The sequence below is a fragment of the Heteronotia binoei genome, chromosome 7 (genome assembly GCF_032191835.1).
Source record: "Heteronotia binoei isolate CCM8104 ecotype False Entrance Well chromosome 7, APGP_CSIRO_Hbin_v1, whole genome shotgun sequence".
Lineage (NCBI taxonomy): Eukaryota > Metazoa > Chordata > Lepidosauria > Squamata > Gekkonidae > Heteronotia > Heteronotia binoei.
In genome coordinates, this window is record NC_083229.1 from 89,022,283 (window position 1) to 89,049,685 (window position 27,403).

The 27,403-nt window shown below is 41.1% G+C and overlaps 1 protein-coding gene across 2 annotated transcripts; it reads left to right on the plus strand.

Annotated features, from left to right (window-relative positions):
* The first annotated feature begins 983 nt into the window (after positions 1-983).
* CIDEA (cell death inducing DFFA like effector a) lies at positions 984-16,569 on the plus strand. 2 transcript variants are annotated; one of them, XM_060244029.1, is made up of 5 exons: positions 984-1,151; positions 7,182-7,338; positions 8,132-8,278; positions 13,558-13,742; positions 15,965-16,569. In XM_060244029.1, the coding sequence occupies exons 1-5, from the start codon at positions 1,108-1,110 to the stop codon at positions 16,089-16,091; spliced, it is 660 nt and encodes a 219-aa protein (XP_060100012.1). In that variant the 5' UTR covers positions 984-1,107; the 3' UTR covers positions 16,092-16,569. The 2 variants fall into 2 exon arrangements, with proteins under 2 accessions (XP_060100012.1, XP_060100011.1); XM_060244028.1 differs by having other exon boundaries at positions 1,041-1,151; positions 8,132-8,299.
* The last annotated feature ends 10,834 nt before the right edge of the window (positions 16,570-27,403 follow it).

The window sequence follows — 27,403 nt, forward strand, 5'->3', positions numbered from 1 at the left end:
CTTTCGACCATTTAATCAAATTACTGGATTTCAAAATAAAAAGTATGGCAACTAATCTGCATTAAGTATTATTTAAACTGTTTCCTTTTTGCAATTAGTGATATCATCTACGTCCTATTAATATCAATAGCAGATCTCATGTTAGTTCTACTTACTGAAACAGACGTTTCTCTCTTAATAAGCCTCCCCTGCAGCCTTCCTGGAAGCCATACGCCCTGCCCCAAAGCCTCAGGCCTGCAATGTTTTTGTACTCCACTTAACCTCAGAATGTGTGATCTAATGAATCACATGAATCTCCATCATGGACTAACCACATCCCCATACATGTTGCCCCGTACAGCTGGGTAACAAGACTACTGTTTTGTTTTTCCGGCAGAGTTCCAGTCTCAGTTTACAGCTGCATGCCTTGAATTAATTCCATGTGGGCGGCTTTCCTGTTATGGATGCATCTACTGAACTTCTGCCTGTCATGTCACATGACTCGTGCAGTTATTAAAGGCACAACAGCTGGGGGGCTTCAGTCCCAGCTTTCAGGGCCCCACCTCTTTAAGCAGCTGAAAGAAAACGGACTCATTTAGTCACTCAAACATTCTGACCTACGCATTCTTCACGTATTTGACCGTACGTCACGCTAATAAGTTTAGGACAGAGGTGCACACAAACTTTCAGTATTGTTTTAGCAAAACCAGAAAGTCATCTTCTCGTACTTTAAAAGGCCATCGATTTATGGCTGCCTTCGTCACACGAGAGATTAGGCGCCATTAAATCTGTTCGTTTCCAAACTGCCTTTCTAGGTGCGCGCAATCCACAAAACTGTTTCTGAAGCTCAACAGAAGCATCGCCAGTTCCAGTTCCTTGCCTTCAAAACAGACTGAAAACTCTGCAGCCCGCGGCTACCGCGCTCTCCTTGCGAGAGGAGCCCCTCGGCCTACTGGGCAAGCACGCCCCCTCTGGGCGCACGGCCACCCTGCTGCTCCGCCGCCAGATTCCCCGGAAGGGCGGGCGGAGGGGGGCTTCCTCGTATAAAAAGGCGGCGCCGAGAGCTTGGGGCTGCTGTTGCTTGGGCGAGAGTAAGCGGGGACAGGAGGCGGTGTGCGGAGAGGCAGGATGGCTGTGGAGAGCGCCCGCGACTGCGCTGTGGCTTTGGTCAGGTGAGGTTAGGGAAGGGCAAGTCGTCCCGTTGAGTTTCAATTGGGTTTGGGCTGGCTCCCAAATGGGTGTGTCTGGCACGGTCGGTGGTCTCTGCGACGTCTGTTTTGGGGGGGCGGGTGGCTGGGGTTGGAAGCTCTTTTTTGCTAAGGAGAACAGGCTCTTTTCGCTGACATCTGAAGTTCTCAGACCAGGCAGTACGTTTGGCTTCTTTGCCTTAAGGTTTCGAGAGAGACACGCTGTTTCCCGATTCTTGCCTGGCGTCAACTCTTCATACAGTTAACTAACTGCTTTTATACAAGGCACTTCTGAATTTAGGGTAGATGCAAGGCGCTTCTGAATTCAGGGTAAGTGATCCATGAAGAGCCGTTATAAGAAAGTCCATCTGCCTGATTGAACATCTTAGTAGTACTGGTGCCTGGCATGTTGATTAACAGTCCTTGCATTTTCTGCATTCCCAACAACTTCGTGAGTTTTTAATGAGGATGTGGCTCATCTGAGATCTCTCGATGGCTTCAATCACACACACTATGTCATGCACCTTCAATCCACTTTCTAACTGGATTTCACTGTGTGAATTATCAGGAACCCCACAAAGTGTTGAAAGGTAACTTTTGTTTTATCCTGAATCCTTTCCCCCATACTGTGCCCTCTTTTGCTTCTCCTAACTGCCCTCTCATTTTCCTCTCCTCGGTTCTTGAGTTGCTGTCTCCTTCCCATTCATCAGTCAACCTTTCTTTTATGTACTGTCTTTAATGATTATTTATTTACTTCATTTATACAATGTCTTTCTCCACAATGGGAAACCCAAAACAGCTTATATGATTCTCGGGTTGTCCATTTATCCTCACAAGAAATATATGAAATGCACTAGTGAGAGAAAGAGTAAAGTGGTTCAGGGTCACCCAGCAAGTTTCTATGGCAAAGCAGGGATTTGGTAGGGTCTCCTGGATCCTAGTCTGATTCTGCAACCATAACACCACTTAGGCTTTCCATTTTCCTCTCCCTGAGAAAAGCTTGTCCACGTTGGAAAAGTCATCCAGTAGCAAGTCACTCTGGTGCGTTGTGTGGTGGTCATTGCTGGGCCCAGTTATTTTGCACAAGCTTTGTAGAGGCTGCTGCTGGACCCAGGCAAGTTGTGTGGCATCAGATCATAGCCACTGTTGCACCTGGATGAAATGTGCAAACTGAATGGTAGCAAGTTTCCTGGTTACTTTTGTTGGGCAGAGCCCTGATGAGTCTTCCCTCCAGTATGTTGCCTCTTAGTGATAGAAGACAAGGCTTGACGGCTGGCAATACCGTTGTAGTTGTCTGGCAACTTGCACAATGACCACTGATGTCTCCTTTCTTAAAGGTACAGGTACTACTATTTTGGGAGATTTTAATCTCTCATGCCAGAAAGATATTCTTAGATTTCAGATTTCTCTGCAAGTCTGGGGCTTTTCTCTGGTTTGTAGAAAGTTCTTGTCTTGGCTGTCCTTATGGATATTGTTGACAATTAGATATATTGATGTGCACAGGAACACTGCTTGATTGTTTGAGTAGACATGCATCAGTCTGTACAGTTTGCACTTGTTTTACTGGCAACTAATCATCCCTGCCATATTCCATTTCCATAATGCATGTCTATGGAGCCATTTAGTCCCTCATGAATCTTTACCTGCCATTTCTTTTACATCTTGCTTATTCTAGCATCCCACTTAAAAGACTTTCTTTTTTAGAGAGCCATGTTTTGCTCTGGAGCTCTAGGTTGTAGACCCCTACTATAAGGACAGGGATTACCACTATGGGATCTGTTACTACCCATTCATGATGATGCTATGATACTTAGCCCAATCAATATTAATTGAGTAACATCTCTTTTATTAGGACCAATCTCAATATAACAAAAGTACAAACACAAAACTCCCCAAAACTCTTCATTAGTCCTTCAGTACTAGAACAAAAGAAGGAATCTGGTGAGCCCTGTTCTTTGCTCTGTGACTTTAAGTAGCACTTTTGCTTGTGTCCTCTGCTTTAAAATTAGCAATTGGCTAAAATGTGAATGTGTGCAGCTTCTAAAGGGGGGAGGTCCTATGCATGCTACCCCAAGCTCTAAATACCCTGTACTATATCTGGAGCAGCAGATGCTGTCTCCCCTAAGGAATGGGGTAAGAGACACATTATTCAGTAACATCTGTCTTCTAAGCTTGTTTAGTAATCCTAGGATGGGCTTGCAGTAGCCTTACTACAAACTTCACTATCTTTTCTTGGTATGACATTACTTGCATAAATGTGGATTTGTTGCATGCAAATACTTTACTTAGAGTATGGCTGCAAAATGACATTCTTTTAAAACTATTCCTGTAGTTAGCTGGGAACTCTTTGAAATGTGGTTGTAAGGAGCTTTAATATAACCAGTTTAACTTGCAACTCTCTAAAGTGTGTTTCAGCTCCTCTTGGCAGCTCTGTTACTTGTCAATCAAAATATAAAGCTGTGTAACAGAGCTACTAGCTCTTGTGCTACTTAATGTAGACTTTAATGCTTTGGGCAAAGTAAGAAGCTGGGCATGCTGAAGTTCTTGTTGTGCCAAAATGCCACTGGACTAAAGTTCTACTGTTGGTTACACAAATCCTCTTGAGATCAGTAGGGCTTATTTCCAAGCAAACATGCTTAACAGTGAAGCCTTTTTATTCTTTGAAAAGGTTGCAATGCTGACTAGATCTTGTTCAGTCACAGGTTGTGAAGGCATACCATATGGTATCCAATCTGGTGTTGACATCTGTCTAGCTTTCCACCACAGGATAGCTCTTGCCCCAGTTAATCTTCCAACCCTCTAATGGGTGTTATGAAAGTAGGCTTTTATTAAGGCTGTGAAGTAATGGAACTCTGCTGGAGATAAATATGATCTGTAGACATTAAATGAACTGGTTCCAGGGCTAATTGCAATACAGATACACTGTTGTGAATCTGTATATAATATCTACTTGGTGCAAACTGAAGTGCATGCAAACATCAGATCTGTAAATCTTAAAATGCATAAATAGAAATACTTCATTCCTCAGTAGAGTTTTTTTTAAGTTGGCTGACATCTCTAACACAAAGTTCATCTGCTATAGTTGTAAGGGGGGAAATCGCAAACAAAATGTTTGGCTATTTGGCTGTTTCAGATAAACATTGTTGATTTACTTTAGCAAAACAGCTGCTCTGTTAAGGTTTTTCACTGCAAACCCAGCTACATGTGGGGGTTGTTTACAGTAAATTTGGTGGGACTGATGCCTGCAGGAACATGCAGCGGGACTGGACTGATCACTGAAAGTGGAACCAATGTTGTCTAGGAGGACTTCAGGCTTCTTATCCAAAAAAAGTAACTCAACAGTTAAGCTGGTATGTTGCATCACTGTTTGTCTACAAGCTTGACAAGCCTGGGGCAAGTGTAATTCTCAGACTGTTTTAAGCCAGTGCCCCCAAACAGTGCTGACTCAGAATTTTAAGTGAAGGTCATGGTTCATGCAGGAATATTATGTTATGTGCTTGCATCATACTGCCTAACAAAATACATGTGGATATGTGTCCACAGGAAGGTTAAGAAATCTCAATGGGCTATCAAAGTGGAAAGCTGGACAACTAAGTGAATGTGAAAAAGGACTTGTGCAGTGCTGCTTAGGCAGATGCTAGAAAGCCTTATTGTTTCTTCTACAAACTGTGTTTGTCAAGTGAGGAACTGGGAAGCTTTCTATTTATGGGGGTAGTAGATGTGTGTGTGTGTGTGCCCTATGCTGATGTGCTAGGTCCTTCCGGTTGTAACTTCAGTGCTGAACATTTTTTATGTTTCTTAGCCATCTTCATGCAAGCACAGTTCACTTCTTCAACATGGTCTAAAGTGTGCCCAGACATTCCTAGTAGAAAACTGTCACTACCCTCTGTAGTATGTCTGGCTCATCCACCATCCCCTTGTCCTCTTCATCTTACTTTAAAACCTAATAGATTACATCTTTAAAACCTGGTAGATTAAATCTTGCTTGGTTTGAAAGATGAGTTTAGGCGTCTGATAAGGCTATTTGCTTTTACAACAGATGGCTTTTAGCAAAGCCTTAATTGACTAGAGAGCATACTAAAGAGGCCAAAAATGTGGATGCCTGACTGATTCAGAGGCAATGTTCCCTCTAAGCTGCAGAGTCTTGTGAGCAAAAATTATACTTTGTAAGCTACCGGTATTAAAGTTGTGAGCTACTGCATAAATTATTGTGCCCTGGGGTCATCCTTACTGAGCTAAGACAAAAATGTGTGAGCTGGAGGCTAAAAATCTGAGCTAGCTCACGCTAACTCAGTTTAGAGAGAACACTGTTCACATGCATGGTGTAAACAGATTCTACAACATGGTTATCAAAGATGAATTTTCTGCAAACAGTAAATGATACATAGTAGAGTTTTGAAGACATGGGAAACAGCCATTCCCTCCCCCACCCCTGGAGAAAAACAAATGTGGAAGAGAAACAAAGTATATGTAGTGTTTCCTTGTCAGACATAAATCTTACTGCTGTAACTTGATATATAAAATTGTGCTTCTCATATTGAGGAAATGCATTGGTTTTCAGTGCATTTCTATAACCTGTGAAGCTGCAGTCTCCTGTACTCAGTGCTAACGGCACATGTTTTTACTGTCTGAGAGGTATAAAGCTCAAAACAAATCTTGTTGCAAATGCATTTTTGGACAGAACCTGTATTGGACTATCACAACAGGGCTTGTAGTGTATTTGAATGTTAAGTTAAACTTTATAACATTGAACTTTTCAATAGTGTATCATGCACATTACAGCAGTTGACAGTCACGGGGAAAATAAACATCTATTGAAAATATGCTATATATTTCTATAGTATGCAAATAAATTACACAATACAACCCACAACATTAGATTTAAGTTTCCATATGACACATTTTGAGTGAGTGAAACCTTGTCTCAAAGCATTTCTTTCATTCCAAAGGAGAAAATGTTTCACAAAAGGTTTGTGGTTCTCATTAAAAATTTCCAGCGTTTTCTGAAAGAAAAAATTGAAGTCCTCCGGAGTTTTTCTGGGCCTTACCATCTCTAATATGTAGTTAATATGAAAGTATTTCTTTATTCGTTTGCATTTTTATCCTGTCCTCCTGAAGAATTCAGCTGGTATAAAAGGTTTCCTTTCACAGTTTTGCAGTTGATTTGATTTATTAGATTTGTATCCCAATCTCCCCGTATCCAGGTTCAGAGTAACATAATGATAAAAAACATTTCTAATAGATAAATATAGTGAAATATCTAAAGTATATAATAAAGCATATTATAAACAATATAATTAAAGATGGCATAAAACTTGAGGTGGGGGGAGTGGTGCATAATCATTCTGGTCTGCAAGGGGGAGAGAGGGAAAGGAGAAACTGGAGAAAGGAGACAGCCAATCAAAGATGGAACCTGTGAGGTGTCTGAGAGATGGTGGTTGGTGTTGGGGTCATCCCCTGAGTTTTGTAGCAGATTAGGATTTGAACTAGGGTTGTCTAGTCCCAGTAACACTCAAATTTCTCTATTAGCAAAGGTGTCTCCTTCAGTCTTGCTATTCATCCCCCAACCTCAGTCCCCCATCTCACATGCCAAAGGAGGGCTGGAAACAAATTTGACTAGATAGTTCACAAATCTTGACTTGGTGCTTGCTGAAGGCTGCCAGACACTTTCAGGTCAGCCTTTTCCATACACAAGTTGGGGTTTGGTGCAGAGTAATCCTATTAACTTTTACAGGTTGTAACAAATATTAGATCAAAATAGTTGGAATTCTGATATCAGTGACTGATTTGGCCAGAATGGGATCAATACACCATTTCTTGCTATTTTTTAAAAAAGAATTATCTGTTTGTACATGCTAGAGAAGGGCTGTGGTTGTGTTAAAGAAATCCATTGTGCTGCTCCTTCAGAAAATAACTTTATAGGGTACTGAATGTGGTCTTTTTTAACTTAAGCCCCCACCACTGTAGCCACCATGTAGTAGATCTATCAAAGTAAACACCCTGTTTGTGTTCTAGGTCTTTGGTATCCGTGGGAGCATCTTTAGGATCTGTTACAAGACAAACCCTATCTGCTGCCCTTCCGCCTGCAGCTCGGCCCTTCCGGGTCTGTAACCATAACAGAAGCAGCCGCAGAGGAGTTGTTGCGAGCAATCTGCAGGAGCTTGTTAGTAAGGTAGGCTTCTCATCAAAAACCATATAATTGGATGCCTAAACTGCCTAGCACTGCATTGTGCCAAAGGGGAAACTGCTGTATCTTGTTTGAGCAAATGACAAAGTTCCCTGTTCAAGTTCTAAAGCCCAACTTTATTACACAGTCTTTAATGTTTGTTGGATTCAAGGTGTACAGTCTGGTGCTGTATCAGTGGGGCAGATGGTAAAGATGCATCATTAGTTCTGCAACTCTAAAGGTCTATTCCACATTCAGTCCCCTTGTGTTCTGCAGGCAAAGTTATAGGCTGGTTCACAGCTTTGTGATTAAGCCAGTTTGTGAAGTGGGAAGGAGGTGATAAGCGTTGGATTAAATTGGCATCACTTGCACTCATGCATCACCATTGGGATACTGCTTCTGTGGGGATCACCTGAGCTCTACAATTGAAATGCTGCAGATTAAAGGGCAGCTCTCTTTATACAAGGGCTGAATGTGAGAAAATCTAGACTTCTTCTTCCCAACATCACTAATTGGCTGCTAGTTGGCACTAGTAAAAACAATTATCTTTCAAAGGGAGTTGGAGGAACTTGGCAATTTAACGTGCTCTACAGAGTTGTGATTTGGTTCATTTGCTCTGTTCAAACGTAGTCCGGTTAATAGTGGTTTTATACGGCAGCTTGGTGGCTGACATGCACAGGCAACTTGAATTGTATATATGCTGAACTAGGAACTATATTTGGGGAAAGGAGGAGATAATCAAGAGCTGTTTTCACAAAGGCATTGGTTCCAAAAACTAACTTTGCTGCCTTCTCTCTAGACGTTGGATGCCTTAATGATCACTGCTGGACTTGTAACACTGGTTTTGGAAGAGGATGGCACGGTGGTAGATACAGAAGACTTCTTCCAGTCTCTGGGAGATAACACACACTTCATGCTTCTGGAGAGAGGACAGAAATGGAAGCCTGTAAGTGTTGCTTGTGCTCAGGTGGGATATAATAATAATATTTTATTTATATCCCGCCCTCCGCTGAAGCAGGCTCAGGGCAGCTAACAACATTTCATACAATACATTATACAATAGTTATTAAAACAACATTAATCTTAAAAACATTCTAATTATAAACTAAAATCGACATTTCTGGTGCTATTCTATCAGCGAATATGATGGCAAGTCACTTTGAGCAACTCCTTTGATCATTCAATCGGCAAAGGCCATCTTAAAAAGGATGGTCTTGCAGGCCTTGCGGAACTGTTCAAGGCTCTGCAGGGCCCGCACTTCTTCCGGGAGCTGGTTCCAGAGGTGTGGTGCCGCAATAGAGAAGGCCCATGTGCGAGTGTTTTGGAGTCTTGCCTCCTTTGGCTGGTTCTTCCCTGCTGACCTCAGTGCTCTCTGGGGTTCATATGGGGAGAGACGGTCCCTTAGGTAGACAGGTCCTCAGCCATATAGGGCTTTAAAGGTAATAACCAGCACTTTGTAACAGACCCGATATATAACTGGCAGCAGTGCAGTCCAAGCAGGCCCGGCCATATGTGCTCCCACTTCGGGAGCCCTAATAACCTAGCCGCCGCGTTCTGCACCAGCTGCAGCTTCTGGGTTCGGCACAGAGGCAGCCCCATATAGAGGGCATTACAGTAATCCAGTCTTGAGGTGACCATTGCATGAATCACTGTTGCTAGGTCACGACGCTCTAGGAAGGGGGCCAACTGCCGTGCCCGCTTCAGATGGAAAAACGCCAACTTGGCGGTGGCTGCTATCTGGGCCTCCATTGATAATGAAGGCTCCAGTAGAACCCCCAAGCTCTTGACTCAGTGCGCCGCTTTCAGCGCTACACCGTCAAAAACCGGGAGAGGGATTTCCCTCCCCAGAGCGCTGCGACCCACGCAAAGGACCTCTGTCTTCGTCGGGTTCAGCTTCAGTCCACTCAGCCTAAGCCAATTTGCCACAGCCTGCAAAGCCAAGTCCAGGAAGGAACTAGCTTGGCATGCATTTGAGATTATTGAGCTTAAGACATGCTGTTTATACCTAAATGTTATTGTTTGAAACTACTAGGCCAATCTAACCCCAAGAGGAGGCAGCTGCCTCAAATGTAATTTCTTGGGGATCAGCAACTATTGCTTGGTCCTGCCCACTGCTTTCTGTACTTATCAAAGCCAGCAAAGTCTTCCTTTCTGAACCTCTACAGAGCAACGAGTCCTTCTGTCTGTACCCCTTTGCATTAAGCAGTGCTCTGGCTAGTCTAGCCAGATGAAACTGGCTTAAGCATTTATATTCTGCTTTCCCCCCTAACGGGGACCAAAAGCCACATACAACATTGTTCTCTGCATCTCCATTTTATCCTCACATCAACCCAGTGAGGTAGGATAGGTTGAGTGTGGCTAGGCCAAAGTAACTGAATGGGTTTTCATGGCAGAGTGAGGGGTTTGAATCTGGGCCTCCCAGTAGGGTTGCCTACTCTGGGTTAGGAAGTATGTGGAGATTTGGGGGATAGAGCCTGAGGAGAGCAGGGTTTGGGGAGAGCAGAGACCTCAGCAGGGTTCAATGCCATACAGTCCACCTTCCAAGGCAGTCACTTTCTCCAGGTGAACTGATCTGTCACCTGGAGATCAGTTATAATCCCAGGAGATCTCCAGCCACCACCTAGAGGTTGGCAACCCTATATCCCAAAAACTAGTCTGACACACTAACATCTGTAGTGTGCTGACTTTCTACTCTTTTTATGGCAGTGTTCAACAAACACCACTAGGTTTGGTTGAATCTCTCCAAAAGCAGTTACATATGTGGACTCAAGAGAAGACTTTGGATGTGCCTGCAAGGCTCATTGGAGCCATATGGACTGAGCTTGGGGACTTGGGAACAAAGGGCTGCACGATCCAAATCACTGCAGCCCTAGACCAATCACAAGCCCCACGGGTTTGAATGACCCAATGATATGCTAGCGTGGGAATCCAGAGATGTATATAAGTTGGGCCGGTAGGCCCCCATCCCCAGTCTTGTAATGTAGCCTTATCCTATATCATGTCTATTAAAGAGCTTGTTATCACTCAGCTGGCTACTCCTCCATGCATAGAACCCACTATATTATAGCAGCATATTACTAAATGTTTTACTTTTAGTGCTCTTCTGCGTTAAGGGCACTAGGTGGCAGATACACATAGTAAAGCAAGGCAGAGAAACATGCAGTAAAGACACCTGTTCCTGTTTTAAACCTTCTTATAAGCTGTCACCATAGCTGTTAATTCTGCGGCTGAGTTTCTCCAGCGGAGGAAATGACAACTCCCACAGGCCATTTCAAGTCAAGGTGGTAATGCAGGGGAAGGCTTATGGTCCTGGTGCAAATTGAGCCAGCATGTTCTGAGGAATGGAACTCTCAGAGCAGGACTGGGGTGAACATGCAGAGTCTGTAATATGTGGTTTAGCTCTCAGAAGGCCTGCCTGATCAGCTGCTTAGCACAATTTAGACATCTTGATAGTGCTGTATGCTTGAAGTAGGTGTGTATACTAGGCAACAGTTGGCTACTGTAGTAATACTGGGCACTTGTGTAACACTCGAGTGTTCTGAGAGTTTTACATACACTGTATAAGATTGCCTTTATAGGGTGGCTGTAAGAACTGCCTGTAGATAGGCAAGATTCTTTCTCACAGATCCGGCAAGCAAGCTTGTGAATGCATGATGGGGACAAGTTTTGAGCCGAGGGGTGACTTATCTCTAGCCCAGTCTCTTGGCTACTGTGCTGCACTGGCTTTCAATATTTTATTGTGCCAGTTCAGCCTCCCTTCTTTGGATTGGTGTCTATTGTAGGGGATATATTGTATAGGGAAGTGAGTCATCTTGTTCATTGGAGGGCTTTCCTAACAGTCCTTCTAATCTTCTCACAGAGGAAGATGCGTCTATCAGACTGTTAACTGGAATACCTTTCTGTTCAGTGGCTGTCTGAATAGCAATTGCTGGCTGTGAATGAGAAGGTTGTTGCCTTAAAAGTGTGTGTGTGTCCTTCCGAAGACTGTCTGCTTCTTGTGATTGAAAATTAAATCCTAGCTACACTAACAGGAGCCTTTAGTCCAATCCAAGTAGGACTCAGGTAATATATATTATGTAGGCACGGGCAGACATTTTGTGCTTTGTTTCGGGCAGCAAAATGTCCTGAGTTGGCACTGCCAATTGCCTCTAAGAAGGTGGGTCTGGCCGAGGCCGGGATTGCCATTTGTGCTTGCCTTTTGCAGCTTTAAATTTTAAGGCTATACTCCTGTTCTGTAAGGGAAGAAAGCAAAAGCCTTGTGTCATGGTATCCATCACTGCTGGTCTCTGGGCTCATTCACTTCCTGCTACCATGCAAGCTTTTCCTGTTACTCCTCTTGCATATTTAGCTCTGCTTGGTTTCTTCCAGTCAGCTCTCTCAGCCACTGAATCTGAACCATGTGAGCTTAGCTCTGTTTCTGCCTACAGACAATATGTGATTCTCATCTTTCAAAGCAACTGGCCAGTTGGCCTCTTCTTAAATGACTAGCACTTGGTATGCAAGCCTATAGACTTTGGGACACAGTGAAAACTCTTTCCCAGACAAATAGATCTGTTTCATCAGAGAAGCTGGACTGACCACAATTTCTTAAACCATTGGAAAGTGTAAATATTCTAGGATGGCCTATCTGTTTTCTGCCTTAGACTTTGCCATCATAGTTCCTTGGTGAATGGCTATTGTAAATGCAAAGCCATCCTTAGTATGAAAAACAATTTTTTGGTCTTCTGTCAAGGTGACTGAATTTGAGACAAAACCAAATGTATTACTATACCCTCAAGGAGAATGGAATGTGTGATTCCATACTCTGGTTTTTAATAAAGTCAGGACCCTTTGCATCAAAACTGGATGTGACAGTGGGTAGCCACAAACAGCTCTTGCAGCTAGATACAAGTCCAATAGCACGTTAGAGACCAACAAGGGCATGAGCTCTCAAGAGTCAGATTTCCAAAGATTTCAGGTTTTCACGGCTGGTAACATCATTAGGGTTTGTAGAGTCTTTCGGGATCAAGTGCCGTGTTCTACTGGAGAAAGTTTTCCTTCCAGACGTTTTGTTCTCAGCTGCGGAGAACATCCTCAGTGGCGTTGCAGCCGGAGCAGGCGCTCAGACCTTCTTGGCTGCTGTGCATTGAGTGATGGAAGGAAAACTTTCTCCAGTAGAACATGGCACTTGATCCCAAAAGACTCTACAAACCCTAAGTCAGATTTCCCTTTGTCAGATCTCCTGCAGTTTTTTTCAGACTTAATAAGATGCCCTAGATATGCATAATCAACATAGACTGCTATCTCAAAATAAGATAGCATGCTACCTGCAGTATTTCAGTGTTGCAGGTAATTTATCCTTTTCGTAGCCCTGAAGACAAGGGTACCTAGCTTATGCCTTAGTAGGAACAAAGTTAATGGTGGCCAAAGCATAGCTTTGAGCTGCATGCATTTCTTTAATTGGTAAAATGCAGATTCAGGGCCAGCACACCTTAGCTCATACAACACTTGAGTGTCTTCTGCCCACTCTTTCTGTAGCTAGCTGCTACCCACAATTGGCTAGGGAGTTGCAGAGATTCACACCATCACACCTCTGGTCACAAGCCTGTAGAGAAGAGAGGCAGGCAGATATAAGTTGAGAAACCAGATTAACAGATGTGCCAGCTTTGCTTACCTATCCCTGCCCTCCTGTAGCCTTGCTAGTGAATATGGATTTGAACCTGTGTCTTGGTATTCACAGTGTAGTCATCACAGCATGCTGCATAACATGCTAACTCTAGAACTACAGTAGCTTTCAAGTCAGGGTTGTTGGTTGTTCAAAACCATAAAGAACTCGTTATCCTCTCACGTTCTGAAGGAAGCTACGTCTGGATCATCAGAAGGAAACTGAGGCAAATAGAATGGCTTGTCCTCATGCTGCTGTATAAACTGAATGTCAGTAATTTTTACAAGCTGCAGTATGTGGTATTCTATGTGTTTATGGAAGAAGTACGCTATCTGCAGTAATGAGCTAAGAACAACGTAGAAAATAGCAATCAGTAGTTATCAAATCTACTAAAAAGCATGGTTTGAATGGATTTAATAGAAAAAGTGCTATAACCAGCTTTGTTTAAATGAGGAAGGCCTTAAGTTGATCTTGTGTATCACAATTTTCAGCATAGCAGTGCAAAGTACAGTTTAGAGCTGTTGAATTAAAATTGTTCTCTGGGCCATATACAAATGCAAGAGTTTGTTTGTTCTATCTAGGGACCAATCTATGACATCACAACTATACAGAAGCCCAAGAAAATGGGAGTAGCAAACATTACCTTGGATTTGTACAAGCTGAATCCAAAGGATTTCATTGGATGTCTAAATATTAAAGCTACTTTCTATGAAATTTACTCTGTGTCCTACGACATCAAATGCATGGGAGCAAAGAGTATACTGCGGTAAGTGTATGCTTCTAGGAACAAAAAGGGTTTCACTTCTTGTTAAATAAGCTGTAGCAGTGAAATGAATTGTTAAATACGTCTTACACTACTTTGACTCACACAGGTGGAAGTTCAAGGAAGTAAGTTATGCAACAGGCTCTAATGGAAGACATATAGGTTCCATTTTTTGCCGTCAGGTCTCAACCAACCTAATGTTGACCCCTCGGGTTTTCAAGGCAAGAGACTAACTATCAGGTGGTTTGCCATTGCCTGCCTCTATGTAGTGACCCTGGACTTCTTGGTGGTTTCCTATCCAAATACTAACCAGGACTAGCCTTGTTTAGCTTCCAAGATCTGGCAAGATCAGGCTCTCCTGGGCTATCTAAGTCAGGGCTGTAGGTGCCTCTAGCTTACCAGTATTTTACAGTATAGTCTTCAAGTGGGATTTTGACTTGCTTTGCCAACACTATGTGAACGCTCAGTGTACAATGTCATTTTAAAAAGTTGTCATCAAAAGTGGTAGCTAGAATTTTTTAAAATAGCATGTTTTCTAAGGCAGATAGCTTCTGAGGCTTTTCTCTTAACTAGAAATCTAATGTCAGTAACTTATCCGTTAAACATATTGAGGTGTGTTGCAAGGGAAGCAAGTTTGGGTAAGATAGGCAGAAAAGGACTTGAAGCTTCTTTCTCTGCAGTGTCATCTGAGGCCATCTGGAGACACTAGGTGGTAGTAGTGCTTGCAGCTTCTAAAAAGGGAACAGAATAAGAAAGTCCTCAAATACGTTCTAGTAAAATTTCTTGCTGGAAACAGGAATATATTAGCCACACTAACAACTACCTTCTGGATTCCCCAGCTTTAGCAAAAAAAAAAAGTTGGGACTCAAATGATCGACCTGCCCTTTAAAGGCAAGACTTTATTCTGGTGTAATATCTTGTAGACTAGAGCCTACTTCATCAAGTGCATGTAGTGGATCTTCTGTAGGCAGGTGTTTTAAACTGAGATTATGACAAATAGTAGGGTCAAGGTGCCATGAAATTTAAATGTCATCAAGTACACAAGACAATGCATAATAGCTGAAATTTATTAAAGGGCCAATTCCTGAATGTTCAGTTAGATTGAATGTGCTTGATTCTGCTTTAATTCTTGCCCTAATTTACGATAGTAATCAGAAAAGGGATACATGAGCATGCTTGACTTCAAAGGAACTTTATTTCAAAATAAAAATGCTAAGTTCTTCAATAACAACTGATCCAGTCAAATAGGAGACTGCAGCTCCGTCTGTTTGAAGTAAAGCCCCTTCATTTATCTGTTCAATTCTGAAGATTTGATTTAATGTCAGAAGATCACAACTATGTGTGAAACTCCATTTTTACCTTGAACATCCCATTTATTCTGGAACTGTGTATTCCAGAACTGAATAGCAGGAGCAAACTGAGGCAGGTAATGGCCGTACATAAATATACAGCAGTCTATTACCTATGAGTTACAGCATTGGTTTTCTAATGTGAAGCTGGTGCTGTTTAAAGATGGCATCTTCTAAAACTTCTAAGATGGCCAAAGGTTTATGTAGTTGCTCTATACATGGCTTCCTGCAAGTCATAAATCAAACCTTATTGGTAGGCAACAGTACTTTTACACATACTGAATAATGCACTTCCAATCCATTTTCAGTGGACTTTGCAATTGGATTTTATTGTATCAGATGCCAAAATCCACTTGTAAATTATTGTTAAAAATGCTTTGGGAGCGCATTATTCAGTGTGTTTGACTGCACTCTTTGCCAGTTCCAGGGGAATGTGTGTTGCCTTTTGCTGTCCACTTAAATAGCCCAAAACAGTAGCTATTAGGAGTACAAGTATACCCTCTGTCACATCTTTGCATGAGATGAGATACTATGCAAAAATGTGGCAGTCTCCTAATAGTTACTGTTTTAGGTTATTTGATGGGTTCTTTTTACCTATTTGAGGATGAAATTTGTAAATTTATTCTGGGTTAGCCTTCTTCCCACTTGAGGATATTGGTATGTAGTCTAGATGGTGATCCATAGGAAGCGGATCTAGGAAGATGTTGTGGCATCACCACAATATCCTTGTTGGCAAAGCAAAATTAGACCTCATGATAGTAGCCAGAAGAAATGCATATAAGAGGGAATACTTTCCCTTTCTTGTATATGCAAGTATAAGTGTATTGCCCAAAAGGCTGGGTTTTTTTTTAAAGTCAAGTATGTTTTTCTTCCTAGGAAGATTCTCCGACTTCTGTCTCACACTGCACAAGTAACAGGACAGCTTCTTCTCTGCACAGGAACATATGTGCTGCAGTTAATGGGTGACTGTGAGGATGATCTGATTAAAAATATGAAGCACTAAAAATGAGCACAAGAGCCTTAATAGTAGTTTTCCAGCTGACACACTTCAAGCATTCTTCTTGGAACATTTTTAAAAAAATTATTTATCTAGTGTTTAATTATCTCAAATTAAGCTTCACACTTGACTGATCAAAATATAACTGAACAGCCTTCCTCTCTAACTTTTAGCTTTTTATTGTAAGATAATGATGTGAGAACTGTAAATATGATCGGAGTCTTTTTAATGCAGTGAAAGGTAGAGGAGCTTTTGTGCCACACCTCCAAAACGAAGCGATCTAGTAGTGGCATGGGGACACTCACTGATGTTTGTCAAGTGACATGACTCCACTAACCGCCATGTAAACAATACTGTCTGGCAGCCATGTCATGCATTCTGAAAGGGCTTTCTGTGGCTTGTGTGGAAGCTCAGCATTAAGCTACCACTTAAAAAGTGTTTATCTCTCTCACTAAACTGTAAATTAAAAAAAAATCGGTATTGATTTGTGTCCAGTGCTTTAACTTAATAGGAGATAATCATAAATTCCTCACAGAACCAGCCCATACACAGGTACTAACCTACTCAACCTTGTCTTCTTAGATCAGTCACACCACTTATAATGTCAAAGATAACTGGTTTTCAAGGGGAGTGTTTTAATATAGAAGGATGTTGCATACACATCTACTTGCTTTAGCAAAGCAGATCAGAAGAGGTGGGTCTGAAAACAGGACGGAGAGAAAGTAAAAGGTTGTGCAACAAGCAGCTTCCATAAAACTCAAGGGAGATAGGCAGCAGTATTTGCCAACTCATCTCAGATCTGTATACATACCTGGCAATGGAAGCACACTAAGGAAAAGTACAAAGACTACCCATATTTTACAGGCTTGGAAGGTGTATTCAGAATAAATTTGGATGTATAACAGTGAGGAACAATCAACACAGCTGTAAGCTGATGACTGCAGGTTGGTGCAATCCATCATCTGCAAAGCCAGTGTGGTGTAGCAGTCAGTGTTGGTCTAGAATACTTAATTTCAAATCCCCCCTCAGACATGGGTAACTGTAGTCCACTCACAGATCAAAGTTGGAGTCCAGTTGCACCTTTTAAGACCAATAAAGTTTTATTCAGCATGTAAGTTTTCATGTGCATGCACACTGTCAAACAATGAAATGGGGTACAGTGAGCAGTGCTATACATAGCTGGTGGGCAGTGGTTCCTAATTTTGTACTATTTTGCAGGCTTAATCACTTCTAAGGCTTTGAAAGTCCTCATTTCTTTGATAATACGTTTGCTTTTTAAAGCTTTATTTAATTTTATTAAAGTCAAAAACCTACAAAGTCCACCATCAAATAGTGGTAATACAGAAAATAATAAGCAAAAGGCCAGATAATACATTTACTTTTCAACTAAAATTCTTTTCCTAGCATATTTTACCCTCTGCTCACTTTGGTCGTATTAAACCTAGAAAATGCTGGTGGTTCTTATAGAAGGGTAGATGTCATCAGTGGCCTGATGAATACTTGGAACAACAAAGTTTTTAATCCTAGGCTGAGTCAAGGGAGATCGATGGGTGATAAGGGGCAGCAGTTTAGACTGAAAATAACTCTGCACAACCTTCATACCTAATTCCTCCCTTTTGAAGATGCTTATGTGCTTTTAAACTATCTGCTGATCTCTTAGAGGCTAACTGAGGGTCAATAAAAATGGACCCTCTGTGCCTTCATTACAGATAAAAGACTCATAACAATGGAAAGAGGAAAGCACACCTATGGTAAACCAATGGACTGAGGATCTCAGTATTTGAAGACATGGCATATTAGACAGCAATTGCATCTGTACTTATTTTTAAATATTTGGAAATGTGTGGATCCACCACCACATTTATATTTTTTATGTATACATACATATATATACTTTTAAATTTTCATTTTAATTTTGTAACTTTTAATTTTAAATTTCTTAACTTAAAAAAATTAATTTTAAAAATTTTTCTTTAACCATATGTTTTGGTAACAAGTACAGCAGAATATATACTAATGTATGAATGCACTTGCATGCATATTCTTTTCCTTTATTGAGATGATATCCATGTAGGAAAACATGTGAATCATCCCCTTAATCAAATTATGATTCATTCAAATAAGTAAGCTGGGAAAATCTCTTGGCTGAGGCCCAGTTACACATTGTGGGCCCTCAGCCTTCCCTGGAGAAGTTCAGTGTGAGAGGAAAGCATTTGTCTACTGAATTTTGCTTAGTAATCTAACAGGTAAAACTAGCTTCAGGCTTTTTACCTCCTGTGCAGAGAGACAAAAGAAAAGAGACACAGACAGGAGAAGATTGTCAGAGCAAGGAAGTATCTGAAGCAACATACCAAATCCTAACTGGCTTTTCTGACTCACACTCAGGGCTGCACAGGAACACAGTTCAGGCTGGCTTGGCATCAGGGGGTGTGGCCTGATATGCAAATGAGTTCCCGCTTGGTTTTTTCCACAAAAAGCCCTGTGTGAAACAATTGTGCCATCAGGGGGTGTGGCCTAATATGCAAACGAGTTCATGCTGGGCTTTTTCTACCAAAAAAGCCCTGCTCACTCTTATCCATTTGGGGAAAAGAGGTGGTTAAATGGTAATACATTACATTGCTTACTGTTGTTTCCTTGCATGGCACTTTTTGTCTGGCTACGTTACTAGCTGGCAAACAGTTTAAAATGTATTGCTGTTTCCCTTCCAAAAAAGGAATTCTGACTGAAGTCCTCAGTCTGGTTGACTCAGCCACTGCTGATATTCTGTAGACAAAGTAATTCTACTTCCTGTTTGGATTTTTCCTTTGAATTTTCCCTTTTACAACCCCCTCCATAAAGAATTTAAATTGTACAACCCAAGTATAAGGGGTTTTTTATCCCTTTTTTCATGCTGCCTTAAGTATTTCTTAAGGAGGTAACCTTTCAAATATAACAATTTAGTTTAATGAAATAATCATGAGACCAGATCAGGATTATTTCTCAAATCGGAAGGCTAGTGTCACAACCTCCTCAAAAACTTGCACTAAATTCTGAAATCTAGCCAGCAAGTAGGAAGTGCTTGCAGACTTTTGTCTTGTATGTGACTGCAGCCAAGGACAGTTTTAAATCTCAACTCCACCCTCTCCTTAGGAACTGTACAATTGATTTCCTGCAGTAAATGTTTAACGTTGTCCTATCGGATTTTACTGATCAAAACCAGCATTGTGCCAACCAACCCCCTCTTTGTAATAACAATTAGCCTCAGAAGGGAACAAAATACAGGAAAACAGAAAATGCCTGTACTTGTTCCTCTCAGGAATGACAACTCAAAGTGTTGGTGGTTTAAATTAGTGAAACCACAGAACAGTTAAACTTGTATCCCTCTACCACTCTACCTCTACCACTGTCCCCATTCAAATTGAGACCTCTGAGACTGCAAGTTACTTACAAATTATCCAAATATTTGTTCGCATATCTCTTTAAATTCATCTGGTTTGACTCTCAATTTATATCTAGACTGTCCTATTTCAGATTAAGTGTGGGATTTTTTCAAATAGAAAATTATCCTTCAAACAGAAAATTAGCTGTCAGGGAGAAATCAAGCTCTTTCCCCTAATTTGCTAGATTTTCTACATGGGAATAATTTCTGGGGGTAAGTCACAGCATTTAATTACATGGCCTCCACCCTGCAATGTGACAAGGTACAACCCAGACAAATATGTGCCAGCTCAGTGAGAACTAGGCTTCTAGCTAATTTTTTTAGTTTCTGCTTAAAAATCACAGTAGCTGATAGGCTTGCCAGTCCCCAGGTCTTGGCAGAGAATCCCCAGTTTTGTAAGCTCTTTCCCGCTGCCAGCCATCTCAGCTGGCCAGTGGGGAGAAGCCTCACCTCAAGAGTCACAATGTGCCTTTAGATCTCAGGCAGTGTTAGAAGCTTGCAAACAGCTTCTGTCTTGGAAAGGGGGGGGGTGCCTTTAAATCTCAGACTGACGCTGCAGTGGTATGGGGCAAGGAGGCAGACATGTGTGTGTGTGTGTGAAAGAGGGAGGAAGAGAGCCGAGTCCCTCTGTTCATTTTGTATTCCTTTCAGAAGCTGTTTGGGATAGTAAAGAGATAGTTAAAACAGAAAACAGAAAAGAGTTATAGAACCTGATTATGGAATAGAGGAAAACTCTACCCCTTAGACCTTTTTCTCTTTAAGTTGGTTGAAATACAGCAGATTGTCGCATTCAGTAACTCTGGTGAATAAATAGATCCAAGTAGGCAGCTGTGTTGGTCTGAAGTAGTAGAACAAAATAGGAGTCAATTGCACCTTTAAAACCAACTTAGTTTTATTCAGAATGTAAGCATTTGTGTGCTCTCTAAGCACACTTCATCAGAATCTGGCACAGTGAGCAGAGCCATACATAGCTGGTAGGCAGTGGCCCAGAATGCAAAATGGTACAGATTTAAGAACCAATGGCAGTGAAGTAAAATTATCTGGTAGGCAGTGATTTAGAAGGTAAAATGGTACAAATATAAGATTCAATGACAGAACAGTAAAATAACAAACTGAGCAAACCTTTGATCTGAATAGAATGAGCATGCGAAAGCAACAAAATAGTATTATGTCAAAATGTGAGAGTGTCTGTCTATTGCTATGAACCTGGGCCAAAAGGAAGGAATTATCCTTTTGGCCCAGGTTCATAGCAATACAGTCATTGACAGACACACTCACATTTTGACATAATAAAAGCTTTGTGAAACTGCAAGCTTATAAGCTTCCCAACTCCAGCAAGTTTGATCCAGTGACTTCAGATGCTTTGAGCTTCTTGTATGCTTTACTGGCATTCACTTAGCTTTATATGATTAAAAAACATGTGCAGCATCTTGCAGTATTATGGTTGTTTCCAAATAGCTTTCTTTTCTTCCCCATTGTACACCAAGCATGTTTGCAAGGAAAAATTACACCTGGCACAAAACTAATTACAGGACTCATCCACAGATTGTTGTGCCAAACAAATAGAAAACATGTAGAAATAGGTCGTACAGACTGCCCTTGACGGTTATTTAGAGTTGCATTTATTGTCTTTGATTTTTGTATTACATTATGTTACATTTTACAGGGTATAAAAGGAAGGTGTCATATCTACTCAAACTATAACTTAGCTGATGTTTTAGGATGGAAGTGCTATTATTTCTGCCTAGAGAAATATCAAACTATTGATATATATATTCTGCAGGTTACTACAGCCATATGCTTTGCTGGGATAAGCCCACTTCTGGCTGAAAATCCCATTCCATTTTGCACAATTCCAATCCTAAATTATTATCTCATTCAATTAATAGCAATGCCACTTCTATGATGTATGAATAATGGGTATATGGTTAGATGTTTCTTGCAGGACATTCAAGAGAGCTAATTTTTTGCTTATTTTTTTCCATTACTCTCCTCTCAAGGTAAATTCAGAACTTCAGTCTACAAACACCATTCATTAGGGATGTGCCATCAGAACATTACTTGTCAAGGTTTAACCCAAATCATGTCTGTTCATAAAATATCATACTGCTCTAAAATAGAACAGAATTATTTTCAACACTGAGGAATTGTCAGAAAACCTTTCCACCTGACATTCTGACACGTCACCATCCGGCTTCACTCTCGGGGCAACAGGGGGAGAGTGTAATTCAAGAGATACATTTCCAGCACATGGTCATCATCAATATGCTGATGATACCCCTTATAATTACATTAAATAAGCTTCCATAAGCAATTGGCACCATGTTATGACTGTGGAAATTGTGATAGAGGGAAGAACATGCTGTGATTGACTGCACTTTCAAAAGCTTAGTGCTATGTAAACAGATAAAGGATTGTGAAGGGTTAATTCAGAGAGCCTTGATTAATAGGCTGTTCCAAGGGGTCTGATTCGTTAACTTCAGCTGGGCAGAAAAAGTCTGGAGAGAACTGAATGCTGAGGAGAGATTTAGTCAAATTTCTACCTTGACTGCTCTCAGTCAGGGCTGTATTCTGAAACTGTCAATACTTGACTCTTCTCAGCTAGGACTGAAATCAGGCTGTCAGTATTCAACTCAGTCAGAAACTGAAGAGTGCAGAGATCCCTGGTCTGGTGTGGCTAGAAACTGCCTGTAGAAAACCTTAAGAGTCAGTTAAAACTTTAAGACAAGTACGGTGTACTAGCCTTCTGGAAACCAAAAGAGTCAGAGAATACAGAAGAAAGTGTACTGGAGTATTTGGTGAAACACTGGAACAAAAGCCTCTCAACATAAAGATTTAAGTAACTGTGAATAGATTAAGAAACTCTCACTAGCCTGAAACATAACAACTAAATTCTGTGCCTGTTCTGGTTTACCTCAGAATTATCTATATTGAGTTACCTCATAAATTTCAACCAATCATTTCACCTGACCTTTCATCTCTGTGTTAAATAAAATATGTTGTCAATTTTGAATTTAAAAATGTCTCAATTTCCCTTCTCAGTGGTTTAAATTAAAGTGCAATCCTGGTCCTTCCTTCAGGTTCCTGGGCTGAGCCAGCAGTGAAATATACTGGTAGGACAGCCAGAGTTCTTCGGGAAAGAAGAAAAGAGACCAGCTGCTCAGTTTGAAAGGGAAATAAAAACAGTGGAAAAATATTGCCTCTGCAGTTGGGAAGTGGATGGGGTGGTCATACATGCTGAGGCAGAATCCTGAAAAGACAGAGATGATACCATTTGGGAAAGCTGAGATTCTGAAGGGAGTTATTGGTACTCACATGTATCTGATGAAGGGAACTTTGACTCTTGAAAGCTTGTATCTTTAAAATCTTGTTAGTCTTTAAGGTGCTACTGGACAGAACTTAAATATAGCTGCTTCACAGTGGATGGCTTTATCATTAGCAGACTAAATTAAGAGCTTGGGAGATCTGCTTAGCCCACCCGTTATGCTAAAAAGGATAAACTAATGACAAAAAAAATTACTTTTTTTCCACTGAAAGTGCTGGAATACAGTGTGATCAGGTCAATGTCTGTCAGTCTATGTGTCAAGATTTTGTACCCTCTTCTGCATACTCTGTTTTATTTGTTTGTTGTAAAACAGTCTTATATATCACATTGCTTGAACATTCTTGGAATAGAGAAGAAAATAACATACACACCAGTGTTATCACCCATCTTTGTGTTCAGTCTACAAGAGAGAATTTTAATGGCCTGTAAAACTGAGGTGCTTTCTCCAAACTATCTGCAATGCGGAAGGGAGGATCCCTGGAGTACTACTTCAACAAAGGTAATCCCAATTGTGAACAGGGACATAAACTTTCAATTGTGCTTCCCACTGAAACCAGTGGAAATTAATATAATATATCTAATTCCAAAAGATACAATAGATTATATAATCATTAGATCTGCAAACCAGAACTAAGGACATAGTGGGGATTTTCAACAGACCTGAAGAAGTTCAAAGTACATTGGGGGATTAAAATTCCTGAATATTAGAAACAATATTTGTAGCATTAAGAAAAGTATGCTCCCTAAGCTCAGCAGCCATTTTAGAGGTTGCTAGGCAACTACAATACTCCTAAGCCTTCCCAGCCTTGTTCCTGTAAAAGCAAAGCTGTTGTGGGGTGGGGGGACCAGGGGTATATTTGGAGGCCAAAACAGGTCCCTTACCCTTCTGTGTCGTGTCTGCTGATGGAGAAGGAGTTTCTGGGGACAGGCCCAGAAGCAATCATGGCAGATTAATTACTCACACAATGTCAAGTCTGGTGACAAATGGCCACACCACAACCAATGTTTCCTCTAAACCGCAGAGTCTTGTGAGCAAAAATTCTACTTTGTGAGCAACTGGCATTAAAGTTGTGAGCTATTGCATAAATTATTGTGCTCTGGGGCCATCCTTCCTGAGCTAAGACAAAGCCTGAAACACCAGCAGCAGCCACTCGTGGTCCTGGAATCCAAGTGATATCTAACTGTTGTACGTTATAATGCAAACAGACTTTGAGGTATTTATTTGCCTTTTGATTATCATCACAGGTTTTTTTCCTTACCTTCCAAACTATTCTGCTTATAATGTAATAGATTAGTGTCACATAAGTGGCAGGAGACAAAAAAAAATCATTGTGCAGGAGACAAAAGGAAAATTAATTGAATCTTTTAACATTAAAACCCATGTAAAACTGGTATGAGCAGTGGTTTTTGTAAAACAAGGTACATCTTGTTACATTTTGCAAGCACAGTGATTACAAAAGTGCACTTGCCCTCCTTTCTCAATACAATGCAATTCTGTTGAGCAAATGATGTGTAATGTAAGCCCCATATTCTGGTCACACTGTTTAACAAATGGACCTTTCAATGCAGGCAAGCTGTGGAATGGGTTCAGATAAACAGAGGCTACAGTGTCCTCTTTAAATTCTTGGCATTCATATGACTTTAAGTCACTAGCATGGTAACATTGCTTGCAGTATTTATCTGCATGTAACAACTGGTTTCAGCTCTGCAGAAAAAGTTTCCAAAATAAATGACATGCAAGACTGTGACAACTCCTCAGTATGTGAACTTTTACCATATTATTTCAGTGCTCTTCTGAAAAGACCCTGCTTTCATTGCCTATTTTGCTGCAGTCAACATAGAAACATGTTCTGTATTGACCTCAGGAGGAGAGGGGGGCATGGTCAGGGAATTAGCACCATAATTTTACAAGTTCTTTTAGAAATAGGATTGGTGCTGAACAGCTGCTTTGGTGCCATTTTTATCCTTATTTTAGTGGAGATTGTCCAGTTATCCTATTCCATCTGTAAATGTAATCTGAATTAATAATTTGTTAAATGGCCTCGGGGTGAAATTCTGAGATGGGCTGTCTAAGCCTGATGCGACCAATGGCAAAGTGCTGTGTAGCTGAAGAAAGGCATCTTGAGAAACTCACAAACTAACAAATGTTCTCCATTTGAGGCCACATTAATATGAAAAATTTAAAGCAACAATTGAACCTTCCACTTCTGGTTGCAGCATAATGTAAATAGCTCACATCAAGATTACTCATTTTATTCTGCAAACTGCCTGGATGTTATCATTTAATTGTAAAAATTTTCCAGATGTTTCTTCATTCAAATTTGTTCGTATGTAGAAAACAGACTGACAAACCACATATAATAAATCCAATGTAGAAACAGTTGCATGGGCTTTGTGTGCCTGCCCAGCAGGTTCAGAGTAAGTCAATTCAATAGTTATAATCACATATTTTCATAAAGTTTCTTTCTTTTCTCTCTCAGGAATCTAAATATTACCAAGATGTCCTTCATCCTTCTGTTTTGTATGTTGTGCCACATATTGATACTTTTTTATTTGCTTTATCACAATTATCCTCTGGGAGCAAAATTATAATGTAGCAAAAGGAGGAACATTTCCCCCCCTCCTCCCCCATTTTGGTTTGTCACCTCATATCTGATTGAAAGAATCCTAAAGCATGTTCTGATGCTTGACCAGTCCTTATAGCTACAGCAGCCAAAATTAGTCACACTGGAGAGATTATGAAAAGTTAAATGAAGTCTGGAACCTGACCTATTCAAGCTTGAGCTTGTTCCTGACCAGTTAGTATGGGAGGAAGCTATGGCAGCAAATTATAGATGTTGAAGGCCCTGAGGGGCAAAATGAAGCAATTTCTGTTCTGCCTTAAGAACATAAGAGCCATGCTGGATCAGAAGAAAGGTGCATCAAGTCCAGCACTGTGTTCATATGGTGGCCAGCCAGCTGCCCCTAGAAAGCCCACAAACAGAATGACTGCAATATCAACTTCTCACCCATGTTCCCCATCAACTGATATAGAGAAGCATACTGCTTTGGTTCTGCAGGGGGGAGATATCCATCATGGCCAGCAACCATTGTGATTCATAGCTATTGATATTCCCATCCTACATGAATTTGTCCACTTCACTTGTCATTGAGGTAATTTTCTCTGTCCACTAGGCAACAGAATAGATTAGTCGCAGTACTGTAGATTAAAAATAAACCGTTTAAAACAATACTGCATACCTTCCCCCAAGTTAAAGTTATCATAATATTAATTTTTAAGAGTTAAATTACATGCAAAATAGCTCCATATAGGCTGGCAACCAGTAGGAAACTCATCGAAGCAGGCATTACTAGCAATCTAATAACGTTTCCAGTGATGCTCTAGCATTTGGCCAAAACTCTATGTCCTGTGATTGGCCTTCCATAGTAATTGGTTGGCCACTGTTTGAGACAGGGTGCTAGACTAGATGGATGACCAGTCTGATTCAGCAGGACTCTTCTTATGTTTTTAATTCTTAGAAGTACCAGCTATTACATGACAGTAGAGTCCCACTGTACACTGCATTGGCCAGGCTGTACTGGGAGTATTGTGAGCATTCTAGAGGCTTCAGTTCAAGGAGGATGTGGACAGAATGTAGCGAGTCCAGAGGAGTGATGAGGATGATCAGGGGCCTGGAGACCAAGCCCTATGAGGGACTTGGAAATGTTCTGTCTGGAGAAGATGAGGCTAAGAGGGGATATGATTGCTCCCTTGAAGTATTTGAAGGGCTATCATTTAAAAGAAGGCAGGGAGCTGTTCCTGTTGGCAGTAGAGGAGAGCACTAACAATAATGGGTTTAAATTAAGGGTCGGAAGGTACCGTCAGGATATTAGGAAAAACTTATTTGCAGTAAGAATGGCTTAACAGTGGAATCAGCTACTGAAGGAGGCAGTGAGCTCCCCCACATCTGCAGTCTTTAAGCAGCAGCTGGACAAACATCAACAACCTCAGATATGCAGATGACACTACTCTAATGGCAGAAAGTGAGGAGGACCTAAAGAACCTCTTGTTGAGGGTGAAAAAGGAGAGCACAAAAGTAGGCTTGAAACTCAACATCAAAAAAACTAAGATCATGGCATCTGGCCCCATCACACCTTGGCAAATAGAAGGGGAAGACATGGAAGTAGTGACATACTTCACATTTCTGGGATCCAAGGTTACTGCAGATGGTGACTGTAGCCATGAAATTAAAAGACATTTGCTCCTTGAGAAGACAGCTATGGCGAACCTGGGCAGTATAATAAAAAGTAGGGACATCACCCTGCCAACAAAAGTCCATATAGTCAAAGCGATGGTATTCCCAGTAGTAATGTATGGCTATGAGAACTGGACAATAAGGAAGGCCAAGCACAGAATAATAGATGCTTTTGAGATATGGTGCTGGAGAAGACTCTTGAGAATCCCTTGGACTGCAAGAAGATCAAATCAGTTAGTCCGAAGGGAAATCAACCCAGACTGTTCCCTGGAAGGTCAGATGCTGAAGCTCAAATACTTTGGCCACCAAATGAGAAGGGAGCACCCCCTGGAGAGATCCT